Source organism: Drosophila montana, unplaced genomic scaffold (genome assembly GCF_035044405.1).
Source record: "Drosophila montana isolate Dmon_TW-CO22-7 unplaced genomic scaffold, ASM3504440v1 contig_3013_1, whole genome shotgun sequence".
In the NCBI taxonomy this organism is placed as follows: Eukaryota; Metazoa; Arthropoda; class Insecta; order Diptera; family Drosophilidae; genus Drosophila; species Drosophila montana.
Window position 1 is genome coordinate 460,039 of NW_026997889.1, and position 23,170 is coordinate 483,208.

General features: G+C 44.0%; 10 protein-coding genes across 12 annotated transcripts; 5 read left to right on the forward strand and 5 right to left on the reverse strand.

Annotated features, from left to right (window-relative positions):
- Positions 1-1,082: 1,082 nt before the first annotated feature.
- On the forward strand, positions 1,083-4,375 carry Prp40 (pre-mRNA processing factor 40). The gene is made up of 6 exons (XM_064685109.1): positions 1,083-1,681; positions 1,745-1,977; positions 2,035-3,092; positions 3,158-3,523; positions 3,587-3,667; positions 3,730-4,375. Exons 1-6 carry the CDS (start codon positions 1,242-1,244, stop codon positions 4,018-4,020), a joined length of 2,469 nt encoding a protein of 822 aa, XP_064541179.1. The 5' UTR covers positions 1,083-1,241; the 3' UTR covers positions 4,021-4,375.
- A 980-nt stretch (positions 4,376-5,355) lies between these two features.
- Positions 5,356-8,174, reverse strand: Sf3b2 (splicing factor 3b subunit 2). Its single transcript, XM_064685091.1, has 5 exons — positions 7,938-8,174; positions 7,244-7,878; positions 6,207-7,176; positions 5,906-6,150; positions 5,356-5,840 (listed from the first exon to the last, which is right to left on the reverse strand). Exons 1-5 carry the CDS (start codon positions 7,959-7,961, stop codon positions 5,468-5,470), a joined length of 2,247 nt encoding a protein of 748 aa, XP_064541161.1. The 5' UTR covers positions 7,962-8,174; the 3' UTR covers positions 5,356-5,467.
- Positions 8,087-9,371, forward strand: LOC135430429 (histidine protein methyltransferase 1 homolog). Its single transcript, XM_064685096.1, has 4 exons — positions 8,087-8,172; positions 8,258-8,669; positions 8,729-8,895; positions 8,953-9,371. Exons 2-4 carry the CDS (start codon positions 8,327-8,329, stop codon positions 9,361-9,363), a joined length of 921 nt encoding a protein of 306 aa, XP_064541166.1. The 5' UTR covers positions 8,087-8,172; positions 8,258-8,326; the 3' UTR covers positions 9,364-9,371.
- A 94-nt stretch (positions 9,372-9,465) lies between these two features.
- Positions 9,466-11,542, forward strand: GABPI (zinc finger DHHC-type palmitoyltransferase GABPI). Of its 3 annotated transcripts, XM_064685094.1 has the most exons (4): positions 9,466-9,484; positions 9,727-9,853; positions 10,058-10,972; positions 11,041-11,542. In XM_064685094.1, the coding sequence occupies exons 3-4, from the start codon at positions 10,101-10,103 to the stop codon at positions 11,222-11,224; spliced, it is 1,056 nt and encodes a 351-aa protein (XP_064541164.1). In that variant the 5' UTR covers positions 9,466-9,484; positions 9,727-9,853; positions 10,058-10,100; the 3' UTR covers positions 11,225-11,542. The 3 variants fall into 3 exon arrangements, with proteins under 3 accessions (XP_064541164.1, XP_064541162.1, XP_064541165.1); XM_064685092.1 differs by lacking the exon at positions 9,466-9,484 and having other exon boundaries at positions 9,573-9,853; XM_064685095.1 differs by lacking the exon at positions 9,466-9,484 and having other exon boundaries at positions 9,727-9,842.
- Positions 11,543-11,928: 386 nt separating this feature from the next.
- Positions 11,929-15,028, reverse strand: LOC135430426 (trichohyalin). The gene is made up of 5 exons (XM_064685090.1): positions 14,765-15,028; positions 13,363-14,708; positions 12,877-13,267; positions 12,300-12,823; positions 11,929-12,241 (listed from the first exon to the last, which is right to left on the reverse strand). The coding sequence occupies exons 1-5, from the start codon at positions 14,984-14,986 to the stop codon at positions 12,091-12,093; spliced, it is 2,634 nt and encodes an 877-aa protein (XP_064541160.1). The 5' UTR covers positions 14,987-15,028; the 3' UTR covers positions 11,929-12,090.
- Positions 15,029-15,739: 711 nt separating this feature from the next.
- Positions 15,740-17,502, reverse strand: SerRS (Seryl-tRNA synthetase). The gene has a single exon (XM_064685137.1). The coding sequence runs from the start codon at positions 17,403-17,405 to the stop codon at positions 15,900-15,902; it is 1,506 nt and encodes a 501-aa protein (XP_064541207.1). The 5' UTR covers positions 17,406-17,502; the 3' UTR covers positions 15,740-15,899.
- Positions 17,503-17,975: 473 nt separating this feature from the next.
- LOC135430463 (uncharacterized) lies at positions 17,976-19,313 on the forward strand. The gene has a single exon (XM_064685139.1). The coding sequence runs from the start codon at positions 18,070-18,072 to the stop codon at positions 19,189-19,191; it is 1,122 nt and encodes a 373-aa protein (XP_064541209.1). The 5' UTR covers positions 17,976-18,069; the 3' UTR covers positions 19,192-19,313.
- cnir (cornichon-like protein) lies at positions 19,209-20,220 on the reverse strand. Its single transcript, XM_064685142.1, has 4 exons — positions 20,033-20,220; positions 19,835-19,962; positions 19,587-19,781; positions 19,209-19,522 (listed from the first exon to the last, which is right to left on the reverse strand). The coding sequence occupies exons 1-4, from the start codon at positions 20,108-20,110 to the stop codon at positions 19,450-19,452; spliced, it is 474 nt and encodes a 157-aa protein (XP_064541212.1). The 5' UTR covers positions 20,111-20,220; the 3' UTR covers positions 19,209-19,449.
- A 62-nt stretch (positions 20,221-20,282) lies between these two features.
- On the forward strand, positions 20,283-20,973 carry LOC135430467 (zinc finger matrin-type protein 5). The gene is made up of 3 exons (XM_064685143.1): positions 20,283-20,472; positions 20,529-20,663; positions 20,723-20,973. Exons 1-3 carry the CDS (start codon positions 20,343-20,345, stop codon positions 20,854-20,856), a joined length of 399 nt encoding a protein of 132 aa, XP_064541213.1. The 5' UTR covers positions 20,283-20,342; the 3' UTR covers positions 20,857-20,973.
- Positions 20,875-22,936, reverse strand: Charon (charon). The gene is made up of 3 exons (XM_064685136.1): positions 22,137-22,936; positions 21,845-22,059; positions 20,875-21,719 (listed from the first exon to the last, which is right to left on the reverse strand). Exons 1-3 carry the CDS (start codon positions 22,788-22,790, stop codon positions 20,930-20,932), a joined length of 1,659 nt encoding a protein of 552 aa, XP_064541206.1. The 5' UTR covers positions 22,791-22,936; the 3' UTR covers positions 20,875-20,929.
- Positions 22,937-23,170: the final 234 nt, after the last annotated feature.

A 23,170-nucleotide genomic window follows, 5' to 3' on the forward strand; every position in this document is an offset into this window, starting at 1 on the left:
TCTTAAGTATAGTTGTTCTTTTGTTATTAAGATATCTTTTATTGTATTGGCTCTAGTGAAGATTTTATATTTCCTTCTTAGTGTGTTAAATTTCTGGCATTGGAAAATTAAATGATCTGCACTTTCTATTTCATTACATGTTTGACATATGTCCGTATCAACTTTGTTGATTTTGTGAAGGTACTTTTTGTCATATGTATGACCAGTGAAGAGACGGTTTATAAGTTTTATGTTAGATGCTGTCCATTTAATCTTTTTGTACCATGGGTTCTCTGTTAGGATTGGGAAGTAATTGAAGAATGTGGTGCCTTTGGTTCTGCATTGCTCTTTATAATGGTTATTCCATTTCTGCCATATACGTTTTTTCGCTGCTCTAAAGGCATCACCTACGCTATAGCTTATATTGAGAGGGATGCCCTCTGTACATGCTTTTCTGGCCAGTTCATCTGCTTTTTCATTTATTTTTATTCTTTTGTGACCCGGGATCCATATAATTTCAGCTTTTTCTAATCTTGTCCATTCTAAGATCTCATATATTTCCGCTACCAGGTATGAGGATGAGTGTTTTTGCCTAAGGAGCGCTATCGCCCCCATGCTATCCGTAAATATAACGTATTTGGCAATATTTTTTTGATGCGCTATTTCAATTGCAGTTTTTATAGCCATAAGTTCCGCAGAGGTGGAGGAGATTATTTTGTTGCTGTTGAAAATGTGTTCTTCTTCGTCGGTAACATTGTATACAGCTAATCCAACTGCGTTTTCAGTTACAGAGGCATCTGTTGCAAAAATTCGGTATCCATTGTCTTGTTACATTATCGCATGTGAATAAATTTGACATTGATAGTAACATTGTAAAAAAGTTACATACAATATGATATTAGCACTGCTGTCTTTAATTGTAACCAAAATGATTATTTAAATAATAACGATAGTTTATTTCAAATTTTGCATACGATGATAAAAATATAAAATTCGATAAGATACTCGATATCCAGATCGATATGCCAAACGAGCTACTTATGAAATGGGCTTAAAAAATACCAAAGATGCTCTGCTTCTTGACACATTTTTTTCATAAACTGGTAGCACCACGCAGCAACATTGTGAATGACAAAACGAAAGAAGTGTAAAAAATTGTTAAAATTTGCAATTGTGAAAAGCATCAAATTGGCTGCCGCAACAATACGACCGGTACTCGTACCAAACGTTAAATCTATTAAATCATATAGCAAAATAGTGAAATGAATGTTCCTCCTAGCGCTGGCAATGGCAATGCAGCGATGCCGATGCCGCCAGCCGCCGCAATGGGCGGCATGGGATACACGCACACGCCAGGAATGGTGCCAGTGCCACCATTCAATCTGCCGCCGCCCGGCTTTGGTGCACCGCCGCCACCGGAACTAGCTGCCGCATTTGGTGCCCTCGCCTCAAATACGGAGTGGACCGAGCATAAAGCGCCGGATGGACGACCGTATTACTATAATCAAAATACGAAGCAAAGTTCGTGGGAAAAGCCGGAGGCGCTAATGACGCCAGCTGAGCTACTGCACAATCAGTGCCCCTGGAAAGAGTATCGCTCAGATGCAAACAAAGTATATTATCACAATGTGACCACAAAGGAGACGTGCTGGGAGCCACCGCCAGAGTATCTTGACATGAAGGCCAAAGCCAAGGCGGAGGAGTAAGTATCTGCTGCCTTTACGCCAAAACATTTTGCTGAAACAAAAAACGCGTATTCTTGCAGAGCAGCCGCTGCGGCTAAAGCCGTTGCCGCCATGACATCCTCGAGCCTAGCAGGTATGGTTCCGCATGTTGCATTGGCCAATATACTGCCAGCTGCGTTGCCCACAGCGCCGCGTATACCCACACCCGAGATACACTCACCCCTGACGCCAAGCAGTAATGAAAATAGCTCCTCAGCAATGGATCAGGCAATGGCAGCCACTCTAGCGGCCATCGAGGTGCCGCAACAGAATGGTGAGTAGCCAGGGCACAAATTTAACGTAAGTCTTAAACGATTTGTTGTTTACTTAGCTAAAAAGGAGGAGAAATCTGGTGGCGAGAACAATTCGCTGGTTTTTAAAGATAAGCGCGAGGCCATTGAGGCGTTCAAGGAGCTGCTGCGCGATCGAAATGTGCCCTCAACTGCGAACTGGGATCAGTGCGTCAAGATCATATCAAAGGATCCGCGTTACAATGCCTTCAAAACGCTAAACGAACGCAAACAAACTTTTAATGCATACAAAACACAAAAGCTGAAAGATGAACGCGAGGAGTCGAGATTGCGTGCCAAAAAGGCTAAAGAGGATTTGGAACAGTTTCTCATGTCTAGCGATAAGATGAACTCACAAATGAAATATTTTCGCTGCGAGGAAGTTTTTGCGAACAATCGCACGTGGACAACAGTACCAGAACAGGATCGAAGAGATATCTACGAGGATTGCATCTTCAATTTGGCCAAGCGTGAGAAGGAAGAGGCTCGTCTGCTCAAGAAACGTAATATGAAAGTACTTGGTGAGTTGCTAGAATCAATGACATCCATTACGTACGCTAGCACGTGGTCGGAGGCGCAGGTAATGTTGCTGGACAATGCGGCGTTCAAAAACGATGTCACGCTACTCGGCATGGACAAGGAGGATGCGCTTATCGTATTTGAGGAGCATATCCGTACGCTCGAGAAGGAGGAAGAAGAGGATCGAGAACGAGAAAAGAAACGTTTAAAACGACAGCAACGCAAAAATCGTGATGGCTTCCTCGCTTTACTTGACTCGCTGCATGAGGAGGGAAAACTCACCTCTATGTCGTTGTGGGTGGAACTGTATCCAATTATATCGGCGGATATACGTTTCTCTGCCATGCTGGGTCAGAGTGGCTCCACGCCACTGGATCTGTTTAAGTTCTATGTAGAGAATTTGAAGGCACGTTTCCATGATGAAAAGAAGATCATACGGGAAATACTCAAAGAGAAGCAGTTTGTTGTCCAGGCGAAGACATCTTTTGAGGACTTTGCCACCGTTGTGTGCGAAGATAAACGCTCCGCCAGCTTGGATGCCGGCAATGTAAAGCTAACTTACAATTCGCTGCTAGAAAAGGTAAACTAATGTCTGAAAACAAGCTGCTGACCTATTTAAGAAAAATATATGCATTTATTTTTTAGGCGGAAGCCATTGAAAAGGAGCGCATGAAGGAGGAGGTGCGGCGCCTGCGAAAATTGGAAAATGAAATCAAAAATGAATGGCTGGAGGCAAATGTGTCCGTGGGCGAACCCTATGAAAGCGCCAAAAAGCTGGTCGAGCATTTAGAGGCGTTTGCGCTGTACGAAAAAGAAATTGGAGTGGAAAAGGTCTGGGAAGATTTTATTAAAGAGAGTGAAGATGCCTGCAGCCATCATCATTCGCGTTCGCGTAAATCGAAAAAGAATAAAAAGCATAAAAAACGTGTCCGCTCCACCTCCAGATCAGATATTGAGAACGAGCTGATTGAGCTGGAAAAATCCAGAAAGCGACGCTCAAAATCTCGCTCAGTGAGTTTGATAACCATAAACTCTTTTATAGCTTACCTAATAGTTGACATTTTTTCCACACAGAATTCTCTTAGTTCAATTGGCAGCATTGAGAGTGAAAAGCTGTTAAAAAAGAAGAAAAAGCGCAAAAACAAATCTAGAGCGGTATGTCCTTGAAGCCTTTTAGCTTTTAAAATCATTCAAAAAACAACTTGTTGATTTTCCAGTCGTCTTGCGAATCCGAAATGGGCAATCGAACTCCAATTACTGCTGCGGCACTGCAGCAGAACGACTCAAATTCGCATTCACCGGCCAAAAAGAAGAAAAAAGAGAAGCGCACCAAAAAGGACAAAGAAGCCAAACGGCATCGAAACAATCGATCCACAACGCCGCTCAGTCCTGCCGCCCAATCGGATTCAGCGACATCCAGAAATGAGGAGCTAACGCTTAGCGATGGTGAACTTGAATCCAAACGTGCAGCGCTGCTAGCTCAGCTTAATGAACAACTCGACGAATGACCAGCTGCATTCGCAAGATCAAAAGCTAAATTAACAACAACAGCAGTTAGCATTAGTCAGTTATATCCATAATATAGACAGTGCGACAGTGTGCTCTAGTTAATATACGTTAATCCAAGTTCCAGCAGTTTTAGGCCTGATCTTCGTGGACACGCTATAACGTATTTATACTATCGCACATATCATTTGCTTTGTTCTGGAACACTCTGGCCCTAGCACAACAAATCCCACACAGCGCAGGCAAACAAATGTAAGTTTTTCATCAGCGATAATTTTGATTGTAAAGAAATTATAATATTATTATAAGACAACAACAAAATAATATTATTTGCACTTTGTGTGACTACAAAATCAACAGAGTTATTTATTTATTTCAAAGAGAGAGAAAATGAAAATACTTTTACGCAACTCATCGCAAATTTTTTTATACATTTTTAGTATGTCCAAGACAAAAATAATTCAAAGCTTAAATCGATCAGATTTTAAAGCTAGATTCGATATGTAGAGTTGCTCAATTTGGAATTTTATTAAAATATAAATAAACTAACTGCTTAACTATGTTTGCTGGCTGAACATAAAAAAAAACTTTTTAAAACTCTTAAAATTTGTCAAAGTAAAACTGGATATTCCCCGGCTATTTTTCGTTTTATCACCAGAGAAAATATAGTATAGAAAATAAATTCAGTAAACTGATTATTTTCAAAGAGAAATTGAAATAATTTATTTATTCGATTTTTAATAAATATTTTCTGGCCAAGACGCGATCTATTAACATGTAAATTCAACAAAATGCAAAGTAATTAATTGATCGGTATACGGTCGTTTTGATAGCTTATATGGGTTTAGATACAATATTATACAATTTCGGGGGTTCACCCAAAATACAACATAGTTGGCGGTGGCCCGATCCGCCTACGGGCATTGATGTTCGGTTCGTTAACTAGGTTAACTCACGTTTTGGTTCACATATTCGAACATGTTTATGAAACAATCCCAATTTTAGTTAATAATTGCCCGTTCTACCGAAAATATTGCAAGCCATAGATATTTTCTTATAGAAGTTGCGGGCTAAAGAGGATTTTACCCAAAATTGGCATCTACCAAATATGGTTATTGGATGGATCCAATGGTCGGGACCCAAGTTATATACACAGGGAAATTCGAATAACTTAATATTCAGGGGTCGAATCGGCTAGGTTCAAAACCATTTTCCAGTCTTGAAATAAATTGCCCGGCTATTTTCGACAATTAAGATATTTAAAAAATAAAGTTTTTTAAAACTCCCGCCATTTACTTATGAATCATCAAATTTAAACCTTACAAAGAAAAGATTGATTTTAAAATGTTTACTATTATTTTTTAATGACAATCTTGTATCCTCTTGCCTATAAATGGTCAAGATCGAAACAGCAAACACGCTTACAGAAACATTGTGAATATTGTTGTACTAAAACTTGAATTCCTTGTACTTCTTTGTGGTCTTTGCTGGATCGGTTTGTTGTCGCTTGCGTTTCGATTTTTGACGTGCCACATGCTCCGCCAACATGTCCGATAGGTCCTCCTTTTGCAAATGATTCTGTTGCTCGCGCATTTGCTGCTCATAACGCTGGGCCATCGCATCGTTGTCCAGATCCAATTCACTAGGATCCAGAGCCAATTCGACAATGCCTTCACGATCTGTAGTCGAGCGCACAGGCGGCTGTTTACTGGCACCAGCGCCACCGCCAATGTCATACACATGCGTTGAACCCATCATAGAGGCGCCTATGCGGTCTGTGCGCTTCTCTGGCAGCACCTGATACAGTACAGGCGTTTCATTGCTGTATAAGAGGAATCGAATATATTAGCTTGCACTAATTTAAAGGAGGATTCAACAATATCTTACTCTTCCATTTCGGCTTCGATTTTCTTTTTGCGTAATTCAATGTTCTCGGGTGTTTCCATGCCCGCTGGAACACTGGTTAGACCCGAGGGCGTAACCAGACCCTCAACTGGCGTAACCAAACCGGTTTCGTCCTGCTGATTGCCCAGATCCTCGCCATCCTCCTCCTCCTCTTCGGAGGATTCCTCCGATTCGGATTCGAGTTCACCCCATTGGTTGCGCTCAATGTCCGCTTCATCGATGCCGTTCTGTTAATGAAAACATTAAATATTTATATCATTTTAAGTTAAGTCTATCTACTCACATCCAAATCAAGCGTATTCATGCCGAATACATCGCCATACAGAGGCTTGCCGTTCTCATCAACTGGCGGCTTACCCCAGCCACCCGCATGGTAGCCAAAGGAGGTGCCCTCTGGTATGGGCGCATTTAAGCCGGGTATTTTTAGATTCGGATATGAAGGCGGCGGGCCGTAGCGCTGTTGGGCAATCAGCCATGGTGGCGGTATTTTGTGCGAATTGGGCCCAACCGGCATGCCCAGGGCAATGCGCAACTCTTCAGACAGATCGCCTGGCTTTTTCTCCTTTAGACGCGTCTCAAACTCTTTGCCCTCATAATAAAGATCACCATGAATGGTCATGCGCGGCTTTGTTTGCCACTTGAAGAAAGCATCGTGCAGTTTCTGATAGTCAATGTCTATTTTGCCCATTTTCGGGCGAACACGTTCGCGCATCTTTGCCTTTAGCGTTTTGGCATCTTCGCGCTCTTGCAGGGATTCACGCATCTCCATGATGCCCGTTTTCTTAATAAACGCTGGTAGATCAAAGGGCGGCTTCTCAATGCCACGCTTGCCCTGTAGATATTTACGCTTGAAGCACCAGTGACGCGGCACCTGCACCGTATTGCGATAGGCCTTGAGCTGGACAAGCAGCTTTGGGTCCCGGGCTGTCACATCGTGCATTTCAACAACATCCGGCCGTGAGACTAATTGCTTGAGCTCTGCCACGCTGAGACGTGTGAGTTTTTTTAGCTTGCGCTTGGATAACTTCTCTTTGTCCTCCTTATTGTCATCGTCATCATCTCCATCGTCATCGTCGTCGTCGTGCATTTTGTTGGATGATTTCTTGGCTTTGGCCAATGCTTCGGCATCCTGAGCTGCCTTGTCTTTTTCAACGGGCTTCGGCTTGTTTTCCAGCTTAAAGATCTCAAAGACGCGGTAGAATTGACGATACATGGGCGCCAGATCTGCAATAGTTATCTTCTCGGGCACATATCTGTGGGTATTTGGAATATTTTAAGAATTATTAGCGTTAAAAAACAAAAAAATCTGCATGCACATACTCAATGGTCACATCCTCCTCGCCGTTTTCCGATTTCTTGCGCTCTTTGGCCTTATCTTTATCTTCGGCTGCGCGCTCCTTCTTCTTTTTGCTGCGACTCTCTTTCTTTGTGTCTTTTTCCTTCGCCGGCGGCTGCTCGTCGTCACTACCGGCCGCCTTTGGTTCATCCTCAGGGTCGGGTTCTCTTGGCTCAGAGTGGCGCGCCAACTGCTGTTGCCGTTCAAACTCCAACCTTTGTCGTATCTTTTTGTTTTGCTTCTTACGGCGTTTCTTCTTTTTGTTTTTGTCCGCTTTACTCTGCTTGCCCGGCTTATCGCTGCTGACGCCGTTTAATTGGTTGTCGGCCTCCTCATCGCTATCTTCGCCTACATCGGCATAGTCTCCATCTTGCGACGTCCCGTCTCCACCGTGGCCCCCTCGCGCAACCACATCAGTGTCGAACTCAGCTACGCGCTGATCTTTCAACGCGAGCACATCTTCCAGCGCCTTTGGCAGCACTAAGTCAGCCACTTTTTTAGCATCGAGGACTGCTTGTGCGTCGTCAACGTCGCCGGCTCCGCTGCCATTGGCAGCTACATTGTCAATCGTTTGTTGCTGATCGAAACGAATGGACATCAATGCCGCCGGTTGACCGCCCTGTGCAAAATGATGTATGATTAACTTTAAAGCTTTAACCTTATAAACACTACACTTACATCAGGTTGAATTGGGTCAGCCATTTTTATTTTATTTTAAATAATAAAATAAACAAAAATCCCAACGAAAATGCAAATTTTGGTGATGTCCTATTCGCGTTATCGATTGATTTGGTGGTGGCGATGTCAATACACAACTTACATCACTGTATTTTGCTTATCGATAACTTTTGCTCGCAGCGTGGTTCTGTGTTCTGTGATGGGTGAAGTGAATTGTTTAACAACAGAGGTTCAAGTAAACAGAGCTCCAATAAAAAAGATAACTGATAAATATTTTGCTTTTGATAGTTTCTTAAATAACATTTTATTACATTTATCAGGTTTGCTCAAGTGCCGGTATAACAACAAGAAAGTGAACCAAACCAAACAGGGTGACTAAGGTTTTAAAAATGTTCAAGTTTAATTTTGAGGTGAATGATTCGGATTCATCGGACAACACTGAGAGTCCTTTTAAAAAACCTAAAGTTGAGCAAAAGACAAATTCAGATTCAGAAAATGACGAAAAGATACTCTGGTATGAAGCAGAGCAAATAAAACCAACTAAAGCCATTTTAAAAAGCTTGGATCTATACGAACTTAATGCAAGAGAACTAACTTTCGAAAACGTCGAACTGCGCCATTTAATTGCGGGTTTTCTGCTTGAAGATATTAAAAGACACAGCGATGTAGATAGTCAAGACATTAAGAAATCCGAAGAAAGTCACTCTGATTTAATAGCAGGTGTATATGAAGGTTTGTAGTGTTAAACTTATTTTCTGTATTCTAAATATTCTAACCACTTTCGTTAACAGGAGGAGCGAAAATTTGGGAGTGCACTGATGATTTGTTAAAATATTTGTTACAAAACTATGAAAAAAAACATTGGGAGAATAAGGTGGTCTTGGACTTGGGCTGTGGATCTGGGCTTTTGGGAATATACGCTTTGAAATGTGGAGCGAAAGTTGACTTTCAGGATTATGTAAGAAATTAATAGTCCACTGCCGTTTCATACAATGTAGTTTAAACATTATTTCAGAACAAGGACGTTTTGGAGAAAATAACAATACCAAATGTACTGCTTAATTTGAATGAAACGTTAACCGATGATGAGAAAATTGATCAGCTACAAAAAAAAAGTAATTTCTACGCTGGCGACTGGTCTCATTTCGCAAAACTTACAGAGAACTTTGAGAAATATGATATAATACTGACATCAGAAACGATATATAACGTGAAAAATCAACAAAAGCTATTGGACACATTTAGAAAACAACTAAAATCAGACGGTATTGTTTTGCTAGCTGCCAAATCACATTACTTTGGTGTGGGTGGTGGACTAGAGCAGTTTGTTGAGTTTTTAAAATGTGGGAAAGATTTTCGAAGCACCTATTTGTGGCAGGCTGATGAAAATCTTAAGCGCGGCATAATCGAATTAAAGTTGCAATGAAAAAAATACTATCGTTCTTGCCGATGATTTCTTATGCAATTTGATTGTTAAGCGAAACACCCTGTGATGGGGGTGGGCTAAGAGTTGGGGTTTTGTTTTTATCGCAAAACGACGCAACTGTGTAAGTATTTTTACACGAATAAATCCTAATGTATTTGTTTATTTTTTCAAATTTAATATTTATTTGCGCTTTTAAAGCACACACTGTGGCTTAACTTTGGTCTTAAATTAAATTTCAACAAATTATTCTCTCACACGCTGCGTGGAAAACGAATTTCTTTTTGCACCGCCGGCCCGGTCCCACCATAAATCGATGCGTCTCAATGTCGTCGACAACGGTGAACTTTTTCGATGCTGCCACAGAAGCCGAGCGGCGCGAAGCGGAAACGCGAAGCCTCTGCTGCTGCGAATACATAGGCTATGATAAGCAGCCATTTCATATCTTAGGATGCTGTTGTAATTGCGAAGACTTTGACTTGGTATGCACACGGTAGGCAAAAACACTTCCCCCCTCCACACACACACACACCGACGCACTATTTGCAAGTAATTGATTGCAGTTATGCGATTGAGAGATGTTCCATAGACATACATAACTCTTCATTTATTTCTTGGGCTTTATCGTGTTTCACCTGCTAATCGTATGACCTAAATATTGGATGAATTAATTTAAGCAATACACAAAAATTTGCAGACTCATCACGTGTAAACGCATTGAACAGCGCAACATAGACGGCATGTTGATTGCATTCCAGGACCGGCTGCGTTTACCATGGCGTGGCGGCGCCAAACGCATATCACTCGCTGCACTGGCGCCAGCCATAATTCTGCCCATCATGATGGGGCTGGCGGCGCTCAATGCCAAGACTGCAATAGTAATTATGCTCACGCTGATGGTCTTTACATATTGGGGCTTGCAAATCGCTGAGCGGACGGCCACGAAAACCAGCTTCTTTTTAAGCTGGATTGTCTTTTCGGTAGCCTACATGGCGTTGATATTTGAGTGCGAAGTGCCGCTGCTGGAGCTGCTGCCGATAGAGAACAATATATTGCTGTTATTGTCATTGGGTGCGTTATGTTTGTGGTATCGCATCAAGAAATTGGCGCCGCTCAATCTGGTGACCGCGCAATACGGAACCACGCCCAAAGATGAGCTGCCAGGCATCACGGAAGCCTCCAGTGGCGAGGAACAGGCCGAGCAGCAGGCCCACGAATCTATCAGACTAAAGGGAGACACTGTGCTCGGCATCGAAGACGATGATGATGACGCTGCTATAAACAGCTCTGAACATGCTGGCCTTATGCAGCATGCCGCCCAACCGAATATCTGTGAGACTTGTCGCAAGGTGACGCCCCGGCATGCCTATCATTGCGTCGTCTGTGGCAGCTGCGTTAAGCGTCGCTCTCATCACAGCTATTGGCTCAACTGTTGCATTGGTGAGAACAATTATCGCTTGTATCTGGTGGCTCTGGCGCTGTCCGAATGTGCGCTGCTGCTGGGCGCCAATTTGACTTTGACAGCCGTTTGCCATCCATTTTTGGTGGTGCGTCTGCTGAGCCTTCCCCTGCTGCTGCCCGATGACTGCAGTGAGGTCTTTGAGGACTTTGAGTGAGTGTCTGCAAGAGTATCATAATGAATAAACAGATTTATATTTTCCCTATTTACATTTTCCGTAGATTGGGCATATCGTTTATTGTGGCCGGCTATGCCATGCTCATCTCTTGCTATATCGAAGTCGTCCTAGTGCGTCAATTGTATTTGTTGTGGCGTGGCACCAACATGCATGAATATAAGCGCGTGCCAGCTCATAATGGGAGTCGCAATCGGGTTTGGAGCAATTGGCGGGCTATTTTAAATTGATAAAACGAGCGAGCATCAGATACATTTAGAAACCCAAATACTATAATATTAAAGCCCAAATACTATTTATTAATTGTATTAGCTTTGCCTGTCTGAGCGGAATCTATATATGTATTTAGGCCTGATATTTATTTATGCCCATTAGCTTTATTTAATGTTTGTGTTTATGGACAGCGCACAACTTAAGCTTTTAGGAATGCGTTTCATTAAACGTGTTAATTGACGCTTACTACATTTATATGAGGGCCTTTAATCGTGATTAAATATTTAATCCAAATATATGTTAAAAGTAAGAAAATTAAATGAAATTTCCGAATACATGAGAACTTATCAACCTTAACAAACAGTTTTACCAGTATGTCAAATTAAATTATAGTAGAGATTAGAGTTATTGTGATAATCGCTTAGTTTTGAATGAATATTCAACAATTAAAAATTTTTGTTTTTAGTGTTGCTTCTAACTAAGCGCAGTCTTTGAATGTACTTACGTTTTATCATTTCCTGAAAAGACTTCCTTTATTATCGATACTGTTTATTTTATAGGGTATATGTTCAAATACGGTGACGCTTACATATAAAAGACTATTTTCAGAGCCAATTCCAGTTTGCTAAAAGTTCTAATTCCGAAATGCCTCACTTTTTCTAACAATAAATAATTTAATTTAAAATATTCCTATTATCAAAAAAACTTCAAAAAATTGGAATTTAATTAAGCGACAAGTTTATAATTTTCGAATTGAACATTGGGCTGGCCGGAGTTTACGTGACCCCGGGGACATGACCTCGAGCCAGCAAAAAGTCAAACAAAAAATAAAATAAATAATCAAAAGCAACAAAGTCAAATTTACAACAAATAAGAAAATCAACTACCACAAGCTGTCCTCCCTGGGCTTGTAATCGGGCAACAGCTCCCAAATTTTCATACGCCAACGCTGGCGACGCTCCTCTGTCTCCTTTTCCAAGCGTAAGATTTGCGGCAGTCGTTGCCAGCAATCCAGGACCTTCCATTTCAGATGCCTTAAGCAGGATATATACATATGCGAGGGAACTCTTTGGATTCAACTCTGCCACTTACCACTCGTGATGGGAGATGGCCTGTCGCAGCTTGGTGTCCTCAACCAAGCGACAGCCGGTGGTGTAGTTTAGCCAGCGTCCAAACCAGTGCTCCATGGCATGCAGCGCATGCCAGTCAATGGCCACCAGCATCTTGTTGCGCTCCTCCTGCATATAGAGCCGCCAGGCATTCACGGCCCGTCGCTTCAGCGCCTTCTCATAGCACAATTCCGCACGGAAGCGCTTCTCCCGTTGCCGGCATGCCGTATATTTTTGCCATTCCACAAAGAAGTTGCGCTTGTATAGACGCCGACAGAACTCCTCGCACTTGACCAGATTGTCGCGCTTGCGCTGCAGCAAACGCTTGAAGCCCTCCATTCCAATGCGACGCAATAGCAGACGACGACTGAATTCCAGAGCCTTGCGTTGATTCTCAAGGAAGCGCTGACGTTCACGCTCCTTCAGCACCTTAGCCATTTTCTCCTGGCGGCGCTTCTCCTTCAGCACCTCCATGCGCAATCGTTTGGCCTCCTCATCCTCCTGGCGCTGTTCGGACCACAATTTGAAATCGAACTCTTTGGGTGCCTGCTTCGACTTACCTTCGCCTCCTCCATAGCCAGCTTGGCTGCCTCGCGTTCAGCCTCCGCCTGGGCACGCCGCTGACGCGCCTGCTCATGTCGCACACCGCGCTCTAACGCGCGCTCCTCCATGTGCCGCAGAAAGCGTGGCTGGAGCAACGCCTTGCCCTGTAGCCGTTCCAGTTCCTCGTCCTCGGCATCGCGCAGGCTGCCTATCAGCTGCAGGCACTTGGCCTTGGCCTTTGCCTTGGGATCGCCACAGCGTATGACGGTTTTCAATTCCTGCTTGAGATCCTCGCGTGCCTCTTTGGCCTCGTCGCTGAGCTTGTGTAGCTTGAGCTGCATAATAAGACGCTCCTGACGCTCCAGCTTGATGCGCTGCAAATCTATGATGTCCTGCTGCACCTTTAGCCTGCAAAAGCATAAGGAATATGGGAGTGAAAACTGGACCTGTATCCAAAAGCAACTCCGAGCACTCCCAGCCAAGGTTAGGTGTTGCTGTCATACTTATTCTTAAACTGCTTGGCCATTTTGATGGCCTCTTCGCGCTGCTCCAGCGTCTTTTTCGCTATTTTGTCCGCATCGTTTGGCGTTAACGGCCGTTTGTTCTCACGCTGACGCCTCTTCTCCTGCCTGAGCTTGTCCAGAAATGCATTTATTTTGGTAACACGGTTGACGTGCGTTTTGCCCGGCTCCCGTTCAATCTTCTCCATGGTAGTATAATGTATCCACCTGAGAAAGTACGTGCGCATAAGATTCAGATCCGTATTGCTGCGTGCCTGGAACAATTGCTCGATAATCCGTTGCTTCTCAGGTGGCACAGCCGTGGGATTATCATCGTCAGAGCTACTGCTGCTGCTGCAGAGCTGCGTTTCTGGCTTGGGCAGGAGCACCACTTTGGGTAATTCAATGCGGCGTATAAGCAACGGCTCCGGCTCCTCCACGGATGAAGGTGCCGGTTCGAAAACTTCGTCGTGGTTTCGAGTCTTTGCTGTCATGGGCAGCTGGAATTTCACGAGCTTCACGGGCGCTTCCACTGGCACAACCAGCTCTATGTCCAGTTGCACCTTTTCCTGCTCGGCTGCTTCCAGTTGCAGCTCATATAATGCCTCCTCGGCCAGATCCGATATGACAGAATCAATGCCCTCGCTGGTATTGGAGCAAGTGGAAGATTCACGCTGTAGCTGTGGCTGCTCGGCGGGCTGCTGCTGATGCTGCAGTTCCTCCTCGTGACGTACTGTGCGCAAGTGCAGCATCTGACGCTCGGCAGCGGCGCGCATCGGCCTGAACATTTCTTCGGTGGTTAGGAGAGGACTCGGTGTGCGACAGCGTTGCAGCAGCTGCGCCTTGCTCTCATCCAGCTGCACCTGCTTGACAAACTTACGATACTCCAGCATGTCCAGCTCTTCTCGCAACTCCAGCTGGTCGTCCTGTTTCACCTCCGCACGCTCCAGCCAGATGTGCTCTATGTCTGCATCCGCCTCCGGCTCCGGCTCCGGCTCCAGCTGACGCAGCAGCGTTGTCGTCGCCATTTGCTTGCGTATGGAGCACAGCTGCGCGGCCTGACCCAGTGCGTCGACGGGCGTCTTGTAGAAGTTATCAATGTGTTGCGCCGCCTGCGACAGGCTCTCCATTAAGGGGCCATGATTGAGCTTAAAGTCGGGCTTTGTGGGCCGCACACGTATCTTTCGCTCCTGCATGCGCGGATGTTGTCTGGCCAGTTGTTGGCGAAACTTTTGCAGCTGATTGTTAACATAACGCTGTTCCACATCCAGATTATGCGCCTTGGTCGCGTCCAGTGTGCTGCCATGCGCCACTGTGGCCAACGGCAGCTTGCGTGGTATCTGAGAGAACTGCAGCTAGGATTATTATCCGCTCCAAGTCTCATCTCATGGGCTTATGGACTCACCATCTCATGACGCATATCCATTATAACGCTCGGATTAAGTTGATGTTGCGGCTCACCGTGAATGAGCAGCTGGGATTGCCGTTTGCCAATATAGTCCACCTCAATGAAACGACGCACTGCATCCGTTTTAAGGCCCAACGGATTCGCATTTAGATGACGTTTGCGTATACGGTCCCAGCGCGTGGGCTTGTTCAATTTTTCGCGACGTTTTTGAAGCGACATTTTGTATATTTATCCTACAAATATTTTTTTAGTGAAATGGTTTTAACTGTCTGAAAGAAAATCAAGGATTGCTTGTACACAAGTTGGTAATGTTGTCCAGGCAACGTCGGCTTTCAACTGGTAACTATCAAATTTTGTAATATCCGAGGGTTATGGTTGCTATGCAGCCGATGCCCTAGAAATGAGAATATTTCTTTTTCCTTTTTAAGATAAGCAACCTGCCGGGCAAGGCCGGGCTATACCCGCTAGTTGAATTAAATTTGTATTACCTACGCTTTGAATCCAAGTTCAAATGACGAACTTACAAATCCAAGTTTCCTCTTTTATATCCGCACAATATCATGTATTTATAATATATCTCACCAAAATTAAGGGTTTGAAGCTCAGGCTACAGTTCTTTTCAAAATCATTTGATATTTACCCGAGATATTCCAAAAAAATTATCAAACGTGTTTCGATTTTTGAACCGACCCTGATTTTCACAAAAAACATGATGATTTTGAATTTGAATTTTCTATTGCCAATCCTATATAATATTAATATAACCGAAATATTCAAAAAAAAATCATTAAAAAGATTGACATCATTCCAGAGTTGTCTTTCTGTCAAAAACTTTGATGTTAGCCCCCTATTTTAGATTCAATTAATTGCCAATCGACAGTAGGGATCCGTAATATATATACATATTTTCCTAAATATGTATATTTTTTAAATCTTCTGCTTATATAATTAAAAAACAGAATACATCCATGATTTCGCATTTTGAAGCGCAAGTTGCTCCGATTTAATTATAAAATGTTTGCAACAAATGCAATAAATATACAATAAGGAGTAATAACACAATTTTGGACTTGAAAGCTTAGTTTATGCTGAGTGTGAAGCGAGAGCGGGTGGCTAGTGGATTAGGCAGGATTTAGGCAGCAGCCGGATCCTTCTTGGTCTTCTCTTTCTTCGTCTTCTGCTTGTCCGCGGCGGCCTGTTCCAGATCGATTGGTGCTGGCTTGACAAACGGAATCTCGTCCTGATACTTGCTCGGCATGAATTTCTTAAGAGGCTCGGGCACCTTGACGCCTGTCTCAGTCTGATGGGTTTCGAGTATGGCGCAAATGACACGTGTCGCCGCGCACATTGTGGCGTTCAGCATGTGCACATAGTCGACGGCGGCGTTCATCTTCTTTGTTTGGCCATAGCGCACGAGGAGACGACGGGCCTGATAGTCCAGGCAATTGGAGCAGGAGACCAGCTCTCTGTAGGCGCCACTGCCGCCAAACCAGGCCTCCAGATCGAGTTTCTTTGAGGCAGCATGGTTGAGCGCACCGGACACGATGTTGACCACACGGTAAGGAATGCCCAGCGATTGACAGAATTGCTCGGCATTGCCAATCATTTCGTCCATCATTTCCCAGGATTTGTTGTCATGTGGCGAGGTCAACACAAACTGTTCGACCTTCTCGAACTGATGCACACGGAAAATGCCGCGCGTATCGCGTCCATGTGAGCCCACCTCCTGACGGAAGCAAGTGGACAAGCCGGCATATTTGATGGGCAATGATGCCTCCGGCAGCCACTCATCGCGATGATAGGCCGCAATGGGCTGCTCAGAGGTGGCTATCAGGTATTTCTCATCGGTGCCGCTCTCCTCGGCACGTTCGCTGCCCTTGCCCACAACCTTGTAGAGCTCCTCATCGAATTGCGACAGTTGGGCCACTTCCTGCATTACCTCTTTGCGCATAAAGAAGGGCGTGTAAAGCGGAACATAGTCACGTGCATAGAGCAGATGCAGAGCATGTTGTATTAGGGCCTGCTCCAGGAACACCGCTGCGCCCGTTAGGAAGTAGCCACGTCCACCCGATACCACGGCGCCCTTCTCGGCGTTCATGCCATCGATCATAACAATGAGATCCACATGCGAGTATTTGCCGCGCTTCTGACAATCGCCAAAGGTGCGCTCTACGCGATTTTCATCCTCGTCGTTGGAAACGGGCACAGATTCGTGCAAATGATTGCCCACCTCGCGCAGCGCCGTGTTACGTGTTTGCTCGGCCAGCTCCAATGCTTTCTGGTTCTCAGTCATCGCGTTGTCGATGAGTAAGCGCAGCTGTTTGATTTGATTAACCGTCAGCGGCTGCAGCGTTTCGGCTGTGACCTGCGTCAGATCGGTGCGGACAGCGGCTGGCACCTCCTCGCCCTCGGCACCGACAGGCTCCTTCTTCTTCATTTTCTCGCCAATTACCTTGCTGCAGACATTCTTCACCTTGTTCAGGTTGTCGGCGCGATGACGTCGCTGACGCCATTCCGTGTCCTTTTCGATGACTGTCTCAACCAGGGCGACATCTTTGAAGCGTTTCTTTTGATTATCGCGCACCGCATCAGGATTGCCGCCCTTGTCGCTGCGAAACAAATCTAAATCCAAAACCATTTTTACGCTTTTTACTTAATTTTCACAGCGGATTTCGTCAGCGTTTCGTTGTGTCGGCGTTTACCAAAACGTGGCGGTTATAGAGATGCGCATTAAATGAGTAACCGTAACTGAGTAACTGTTACTTGTCACCGGCAAGCGGTGTTGGCTGTACAAAAACTTTAACTTTGCTGAAATGGGGAAACTATGACAAGAGTTAACTAACACTCTTAACAGACAAACGTTATAAATTTACTTAACAACTATAATTACATATGAAAACCATGTAAAAAGTAGCACCTAACGGTTGCAACCTGCTCATCGCTATTTGATGGCTGTTGTCGATAGTTTTTAACAGTGGAGCACTAGCCCTAGCTTGACGGCTACTCGTCTCCGGCAGTTGTTGTTAGCTATGCAACATAAGTTGCCTGCGAGGAAATAAAGACACTATAAGTCACGAGCTATGTAACAAATGCTATAAACATGTTTAACATTTACTATTATGGATAAAAAATGTTTGTTAAATAACATGCAGACAGTAGCAACTATTGCTTGCGACTATCTCGTCGCTATTTGATGGCTGTTATCGATAGTTCTTGTTACTGACGCAGCAGCCCTGGCTTGAAATTTTTTAAAAATTGACTTCTTATTGGACATAAGATATATTTTGTACGTCCCATACGCCATGGATTTCATCGAGCGCGAATTGGTCGACATTCGCGGAAATTGTGAAAAACAAATAGCCAGCAGCAAAATAATTAGTTGCAGCGCTACGCTAGTGCGTGTCGACCTGCTGCCGGATAGACCCAATCGCATCATGACCGTTTGTTTACGCTTTCCCGAGGATTATCCACAGAGCTCAGCCATTTTGGTGGAGCTTAAGAGTCGCGCTTATTCCGACAAATTGCTCGCGGAGCTCACACGTCTAATGGATGACTATGCAAGGGAGCATTTGGGAACGGCGCAAGCTTTGCTTGTATTGGGCTTTGCCCAGCAATACTTGTTGGACAATCCGCTGTGCGTGTGCCTGGACGAGATCAAGCAGCTGCGCATGGATCTAAAAAGCGAAGTGAACACACAACATGTTGCCAGCCAGCTAAAGCTGCGACAGCGCACAAGTTGCGTCGAATTAATTGCCCGTGGCGGCCGTTACGTCTATCGCGTGACAGCCGCTGTTCCTGACTCCTATCCCAACCAGTGCGTGGAGCTACGTGGCCAGGAGTCAAATCTGCCCACTGTCCTAGTGCGTTATCTGAACGGACAGTCCCGGGAGATAGCACGCCAATGCGTTGAGCCACCGCTGCGTCTCAGCAAGGAGGAGCTGGCGCACTTTCGTCCCGTGCGTAGTCTCTATCGTACGCTTAAGTTTTGCCTGGAGGCTACACGGGATTTTCATCAGGAATTGTGTCCGATTTGTAATAATACTGTGCTGCAGGCACAGCCAGAGTCTATGGTGCTGGACGAGCATGCGGATGCGTTTGTCGAGCGTGTCTACTGCGGCCATCTCTTTCATCAGGGCTGTCTGAAGCTGTATCTGTCCGAACCACCGTTTCCCAAAGGCGGCAAACTGTGCCCGGCCAAGCGTCGGCATCCGCGTTCCGATGCACAAACCTACATGGGCAAGGGAGCCACTGCAGCAGCCACGTCTGCAGCGAGTGGCAGTAAGAAGAAACTGGATGGCGCCGTCTGTGGCATAAAGCTGGCCCATGACCGTTGGGTGGTGAATGTGAAGACGGCCGAGGCGCGTTGGGCACAAAAACAGGCACGACAACGTGAACTGGAGGAGGTTGTCGATTTTCTGCAGTAAGTTGGGATCAGCAAAACTTGGTTTTTGTACATATATTTAACTTGTGATGTATATTATTCGAATACGCTTAAATGGCTGAAGATGCTAGTTATGAAATAAATAGAAAAATGATAATGAGATAATGAGCGAACGACACTTATAAGTCTTGAAATTTGGATTACTGTGCTTTGTGCGACTAGGTTACATATATATATATTTCGCATGTGCGCTGTTTTGTCTTTCTTTCTGGAAGCACTTGCGTCGTTGAGTTGACAGGCTTTAGAAACCCGTGATAATTTCATCATCCTCGTGGCGCTTGATGGGATCACCCTTGATCAACGATGAAATTAAGCTGCGAAAAACGGAGCACATATAACAACTAAGAGAATATATATAAACACAGATCACACACTTACCAATAGAGGCCTACAAAGAACATGACAAAGTAGAAGCCCAGATAAATCATGCAATTCCTTAAATGCACCTTCAGCAGGCCGCGACTGTGTATATCCACGGGATCGTAGACGCCGAGGCTATCGCGACGTTGCCGGTGCAGCTCATAGAATAGCCACACGACCATGGGTAAGTTGAGCAGAAACATCACCCAATGACTAAAAATAAAAACAATTAACAAATCAGTTGAGCAACAATTGATAGAAGCTACCCGGAGATGAGCAGCAGGGCGCAGAGCAGCGCATGTGAGCCAAATTTGGGTATGACCCAAAAGTTGAGGCGACGACAGCATTCCTGTGCATTCAAATAGTCGCACTCCAAATCGGCCAGCGTTAGCACCTGTTATACAAAATCATTTTCATTAAAATTTTCCTATTTTCCCGGCGGTTATCGCAAATATGTCACTTACATAGTAAATTAAGAGCAATAGTATGGCGCCATATACTAGCAATGTTATGCAGAACACAGCTGTTTCGGGCAAAAACATAATTGCACTACTGATTCACCTTTTACTTAAAAACTATATATTTAAATTAATACAAACAAATGTTTTGCAGCATTTTCGCTGTTGTTATTAATTAGTGCTCACAAATAGTGTTGGGAAGTGCAACAAACATATGCTCCATTTACAACAGGCTGGCAACACTGCACACCTAAACCAATTCAATTGTTTGTAAACAACAAAAAATAAGTTGGTTATAGTTGTTTTTTATAAGTAAATGGGTGGCAAAAGCTATTATTGTGATTACTGCTGCTGCTTTATGAAAAATGACTTAAATGTGCGTAAGCTGCACAATGCGGGTGCTTCGCACACCGCTGCAAAGGGAAGCTACATGCGTCGCTTTGAGGGTAAGCGATGGCTTGCTTTTAAATGCATAATAAATAATATATATGTATATATTTAGATCCACGCAAAACATTGGCAGCGGAGCGCAATAAACGGCCCTGCAAGCGTTTCTTTGCTGGCTATTGTAGGTTTGAAAACCTCTGCAATTTCCGGCATTACACTGATAAACAAATGAAGCGGCTCGAGAAAATAGGTGCATCATAAATTTCCAAGTAACATTTCTATATTTACTCATTTTCAAACTATTTCCAGTGATTCAATTAAAGAGAAAAACCTCAAAAAAGCAAAGGAACCCACAGAAAGCAAAACCCAATTTGCCGCCCTCAATGCAACCCCTAGACTTGGTGAAGCTTAAGCAAACAAATTGGGACTTAAGTTGGGGTTAGAAACAAAACTCGGATTAGTAAAATGAACAATTTTATGCTATTTATAATAAATAATTCGTTCGTTAGCTAGGTTTCATCTAGTTTTGCCATTTAAAATGCCATTAACCTTATCCATAATACGAGAGACTTTTAAATTTATGCGCAAGACACGAGCATATTCATAATGAAACGATTTAGGGCTATGCCCGCTGAGGTTCTCCTCATCGGGATTGGCCAAATGAGCCAGGAGAAAATAACATAAATGTTCAAGCTCGCCTTCAACGGCATAGAACAAACTTGCATTGCCCGCACGCGCTTCGGTGGCATTGAGTATCTCGTGCTTCAGCTGGCGTCTCAGCAGCTTCTCCTTGTTGTGCTCCAATCTGTCGCAGGCGCGCTCATAGTATTTGGCAAACGTTTTCTCATCATTTGTTTCCTTCACTTCGTCAGATGCACGCCTATAGATAGGTGCACCCAACTCTCTCTGATCGATGGTGTCGCATATAATCTCAGCCATTCTGTAGCGATTGTGCCGCACAGCAATATGGAGCGCTGTGTAGCCATCGTCGTTGGTTAGCAGCAGGAGGTTAAGATCTATCCGCTGCATCAGCTCCCGCAGTGACTCCAACTGTACATTATTAATAATGGCTATGTGCACAGCCGTATTGGCGTCCTCATAGATATGATTGGGCAACACACCCGCATTTAGCACGACTCTAACAATTTCAGGATCGCAGTCATTGGTTAGCGCCAGCTGCAGACAATCCTCGCCATCGGCGCTGAGTATTTCATTGAAATCCTTGTTTCCCTTTAACTTGGTCCACACATAAACTTGCCGCTGCACGCACTGAACATCTCCAACCAACATTGCATCGTGTATGGGCCTGACAAAAAGAAAAATAAAAGGTAATCATTAATTACAACTAAGTCAATTTAAACTCTTTGCATATGCGTCATTTAGTATGAGTTAGCTTAAGCTAGAACTCGTGAAATATGAAGCTTTACGTACAGCAAACCCTCCACTGACATTTCTTCAGCTCGTAAGAACTCTTTTTCCATCATCAATAAAATGGTACGTTCATTGTCATTGTTGATGTAATTATCCATTTGATTGCACATCTCAAGTACATTGATGTCACTAAGATTGGATAGATTGGACATGACTGAATCTCGACGTTGCATGGGACTTCCCTGGGGAATGGGGCTGGCAGAAGGGCTGGGCTCCTATACAAATAATAGAAATAACAGAATCATTAAAAAGGCACAGGCGTATCTGATTATCTTAATGGTTTGCGTCATACGGAATTGTCCACTTTCTTCTTTTTTTGCGGCGGCAACGGCGTCAGTTGTTTCTCCTCGCGCTCCTGCAACGCCATTTGGGCCGTCGATCGCTTGACCACCTGCGGCACACATGTATTCCGTTTCCGTCCGCGTTTTCGTGGCACTTTCTTCGCCGTTTCTGTGGGGATCTCATTACCTGAGCTGCTCACAACAGCTGATTTTGTTTCGACGCGGCATTCTTCTTTTTTAACAGATTTCACAGGTTGTATATGTTTCGCAATTTCTAATTCTTTAGTCTCTATTATTTCGGTTTGTGTTGACGCATTCACTTTGAGGGCTTTTTGTTTTTGTTCATTTATAGAGCATTGTTTACACTGATTAGGATTCAAGATAGCCGACTTATCATTACGACCGTTGATAGCGTCAATTACGCGCTGCTGCAGGGCCTTGTCAGGCAGGCGCATAAGCAACTTGAATATGTCCTCGTATATGGACTGAAAGGATTTGCGCTGCATATATGTGTTAGTGATTACATTGGTTGGCATGTGCATAACACGCACGCTCGAAGAACTGATTATGGGCGGAGTTGTGGCACCGTTTGGTGCTTTTTTCATTATATCTGGTGTAGTCACACGAACGTGCTGTGATTTCGTTAATAACACTTTCTTCATCATTGGCACTTTATTAACAACTGCGGAGCTTATTTACACGTTTCTGTGCTCGACGTTACTTTCGGGGGATGTCTCGTTTTATTTTGATGAAAATTATATTAAGTTGGTTTTTCCCCAGCACGCCTGCAGTATCACTACCGATAAGTCAGATTGCAGAGTTACTAACGATTTATCGTTAAACAAATTGCGTTTTGCAGCACTGATCAAGAATATTTCAATTTGGAACAGTATGTCTTGCGCTTATATCGATAGAATTAAACTACCTCTTGCATCTTTTGGTAAATGGATGTAATAATAATTGCGATGCAAAATTTATTTATATATTGAACATAGCTTAATATTAAGTTTAATTTCAAATTGGGGCGGTAAGCTGCGTAGCTTCT

Coding starts and splice junctions, on each gene's coding strand:
- Prp40 (XM_064685109.1), top strand. CDS start 1,242: ATGAATGTTCCTCCTAGCGCTGGCAATGGCAATGCAGCGATGCCGATG. Junction 1,682..1,744: donor GCCAAAGCCAAGGCGGAGGA/GTAAGTATCTGC, acceptor GTATTCTTGCAG/AGCAGCCGCTGCGGCTAAAG. Junction 3,093..3,157: donor ACAATTCGCTGCTAGAAAAG/GTAAACTAATGT, acceptor TTTATTTTTTAG/GCGGAAGCCATTGAAAAGGA.
- Sf3b2 (XM_064685091.1), bottom strand. CDS start 7,961: ATGGCTGACCCAATTCAACCTGAT. Junction 6,151..6,206: donor TGAATACGCTTGATTTGGAT/GTGAGTAGATAG, acceptor TTTCATTAACAG/AACGGCATCGATGAAGCGGA. Junction 5,841..5,905: donor ATCGAAGCCGAAATGGAAGA/GTAAGATATTGT, acceptor CCTCTTATACAG/CAATGAAACGCCTGTACTGT.
- LOC135430429 (XM_064685096.1), top strand. CDS start 8,327: ATGTTCAAGTTTAATTTTGAGGTGAATGATTCGGATTCATCGGACAAC. Junction 8,670..8,728: donor AATAGCAGGTGTATATGAAG/GTTTGTAGTGTT, acceptor TTTCGTTAACAG/GAGGAGCGAAAATTTGGGAG. Junction 8,896..8,952: donor AAGTTGACTTTCAGGATTAT/GTAAGAAATTAA, acceptor ACATTATTTCAG/AACAAGGACGTTTTGGAGAA.
- GABPI (XM_064685092.1), top strand. CDS start 9,687: ATGTCGTCGACAACGGTGAACTTTTTCGATGCTGCCACAGAAGCCGAG. Junction 9,854..10,057: donor TTTGACTTGGTATGCACACG/GTAGGCAAAAAC, acceptor AAAAATTTGCAG/ACTCATCACGTGTAAACGCA. Junction 10,973..11,040: donor GAGGTCTTTGAGGACTTTGA/GTGAGTGTCTGC, acceptor CATTTTCCGTAG/ATTGGGCATATCGTTTATTG.
- LOC135430426 (XM_064685090.1), bottom strand. CDS start 14,986: ATGTCGCTTCAAAAACGTCGCGAAAAATTGAACAAGCCCACGCGCTGG. Junction 14,709..14,764: donor TGGATATGCGTCATGAGATG/GTGAGTCCATAA, acceptor TCCTAGCTGCAG/TTCTCTCAGATACCACGCAA. Junction 12,824..12,876: donor TGGCTATGGAGGAGGCGAAG/GTAAGTCGAAGC, acceptor TGGTCCGAACAG/CGCCAGGAGGATGAGGAGGC.
- SerRS (XM_064685137.1), bottom strand. CDS start 17,405: ATGGTTTTGGATTTAGATTTGTTTCGCAGCGACAAGGGCGGCAATCCT.
- LOC135430463 (XM_064685139.1), top strand. CDS start 18,070: ATGGATTTCATCGAGCGCGAATTGGTCGACATTCGCGGAAATTGTGAA.
- cnir (XM_064685142.1), bottom strand. CDS start 20,110: ATGTTTTTGCCCGAAACAGCTGTGTTCTGCATAACATTGCTAGTATAT. Junction 19,963..20,032: donor TATTGCTCTTAATTTACTAT/GTAAGTGACATA, acceptor TTTGTATAACAG/GTGCTAACGCTGGCCGATTT. Junction 19,523..19,586: donor TTCTTTGTAGGCCTCTATTG/GTAAGTGTGTGA, acceptor CGTTTTTCGCAG/CTTAATTTCATCGTTGATCA.
- LOC135430467 (XM_064685143.1), top strand. CDS start 20,343: ATGGGTGGCAAAAGCTATTATTGTGATTACTGCTGCTGCTTTATGAAA. Junction 20,473..20,528: donor CTACATGCGTCGCTTTGAGG/GTAAGCGATGGC, acceptor GTATATATTTAG/ATCCACGCAAAACATTGGCA. Junction 20,664..20,722: donor GAAGCGGCTCGAGAAAATAG/GTGCATCATAAA, acceptor AACTATTTCCAG/TGATTCAATTAAAGAGAAAA.
- Charon (XM_064685136.1), bottom strand. CDS start 22,790: ATGATGAAGAAAGTGTTATTAACGAAATCACAGCACGTTCGTGTGACT. Junction 22,060..22,136: donor AGAAGAAAGTGGACAATTCC/GTATGACGCAAA, acceptor TTATTTGTATAG/GAGCCCAGCCCTTCTGCCAG. Junction 21,720..21,844: donor ATGTCAGTGGAGGGTTTGCT/GTACGTAAAGCT, acceptor TCTTTTTGTCAG/GCCCATACACGATGCAATGT.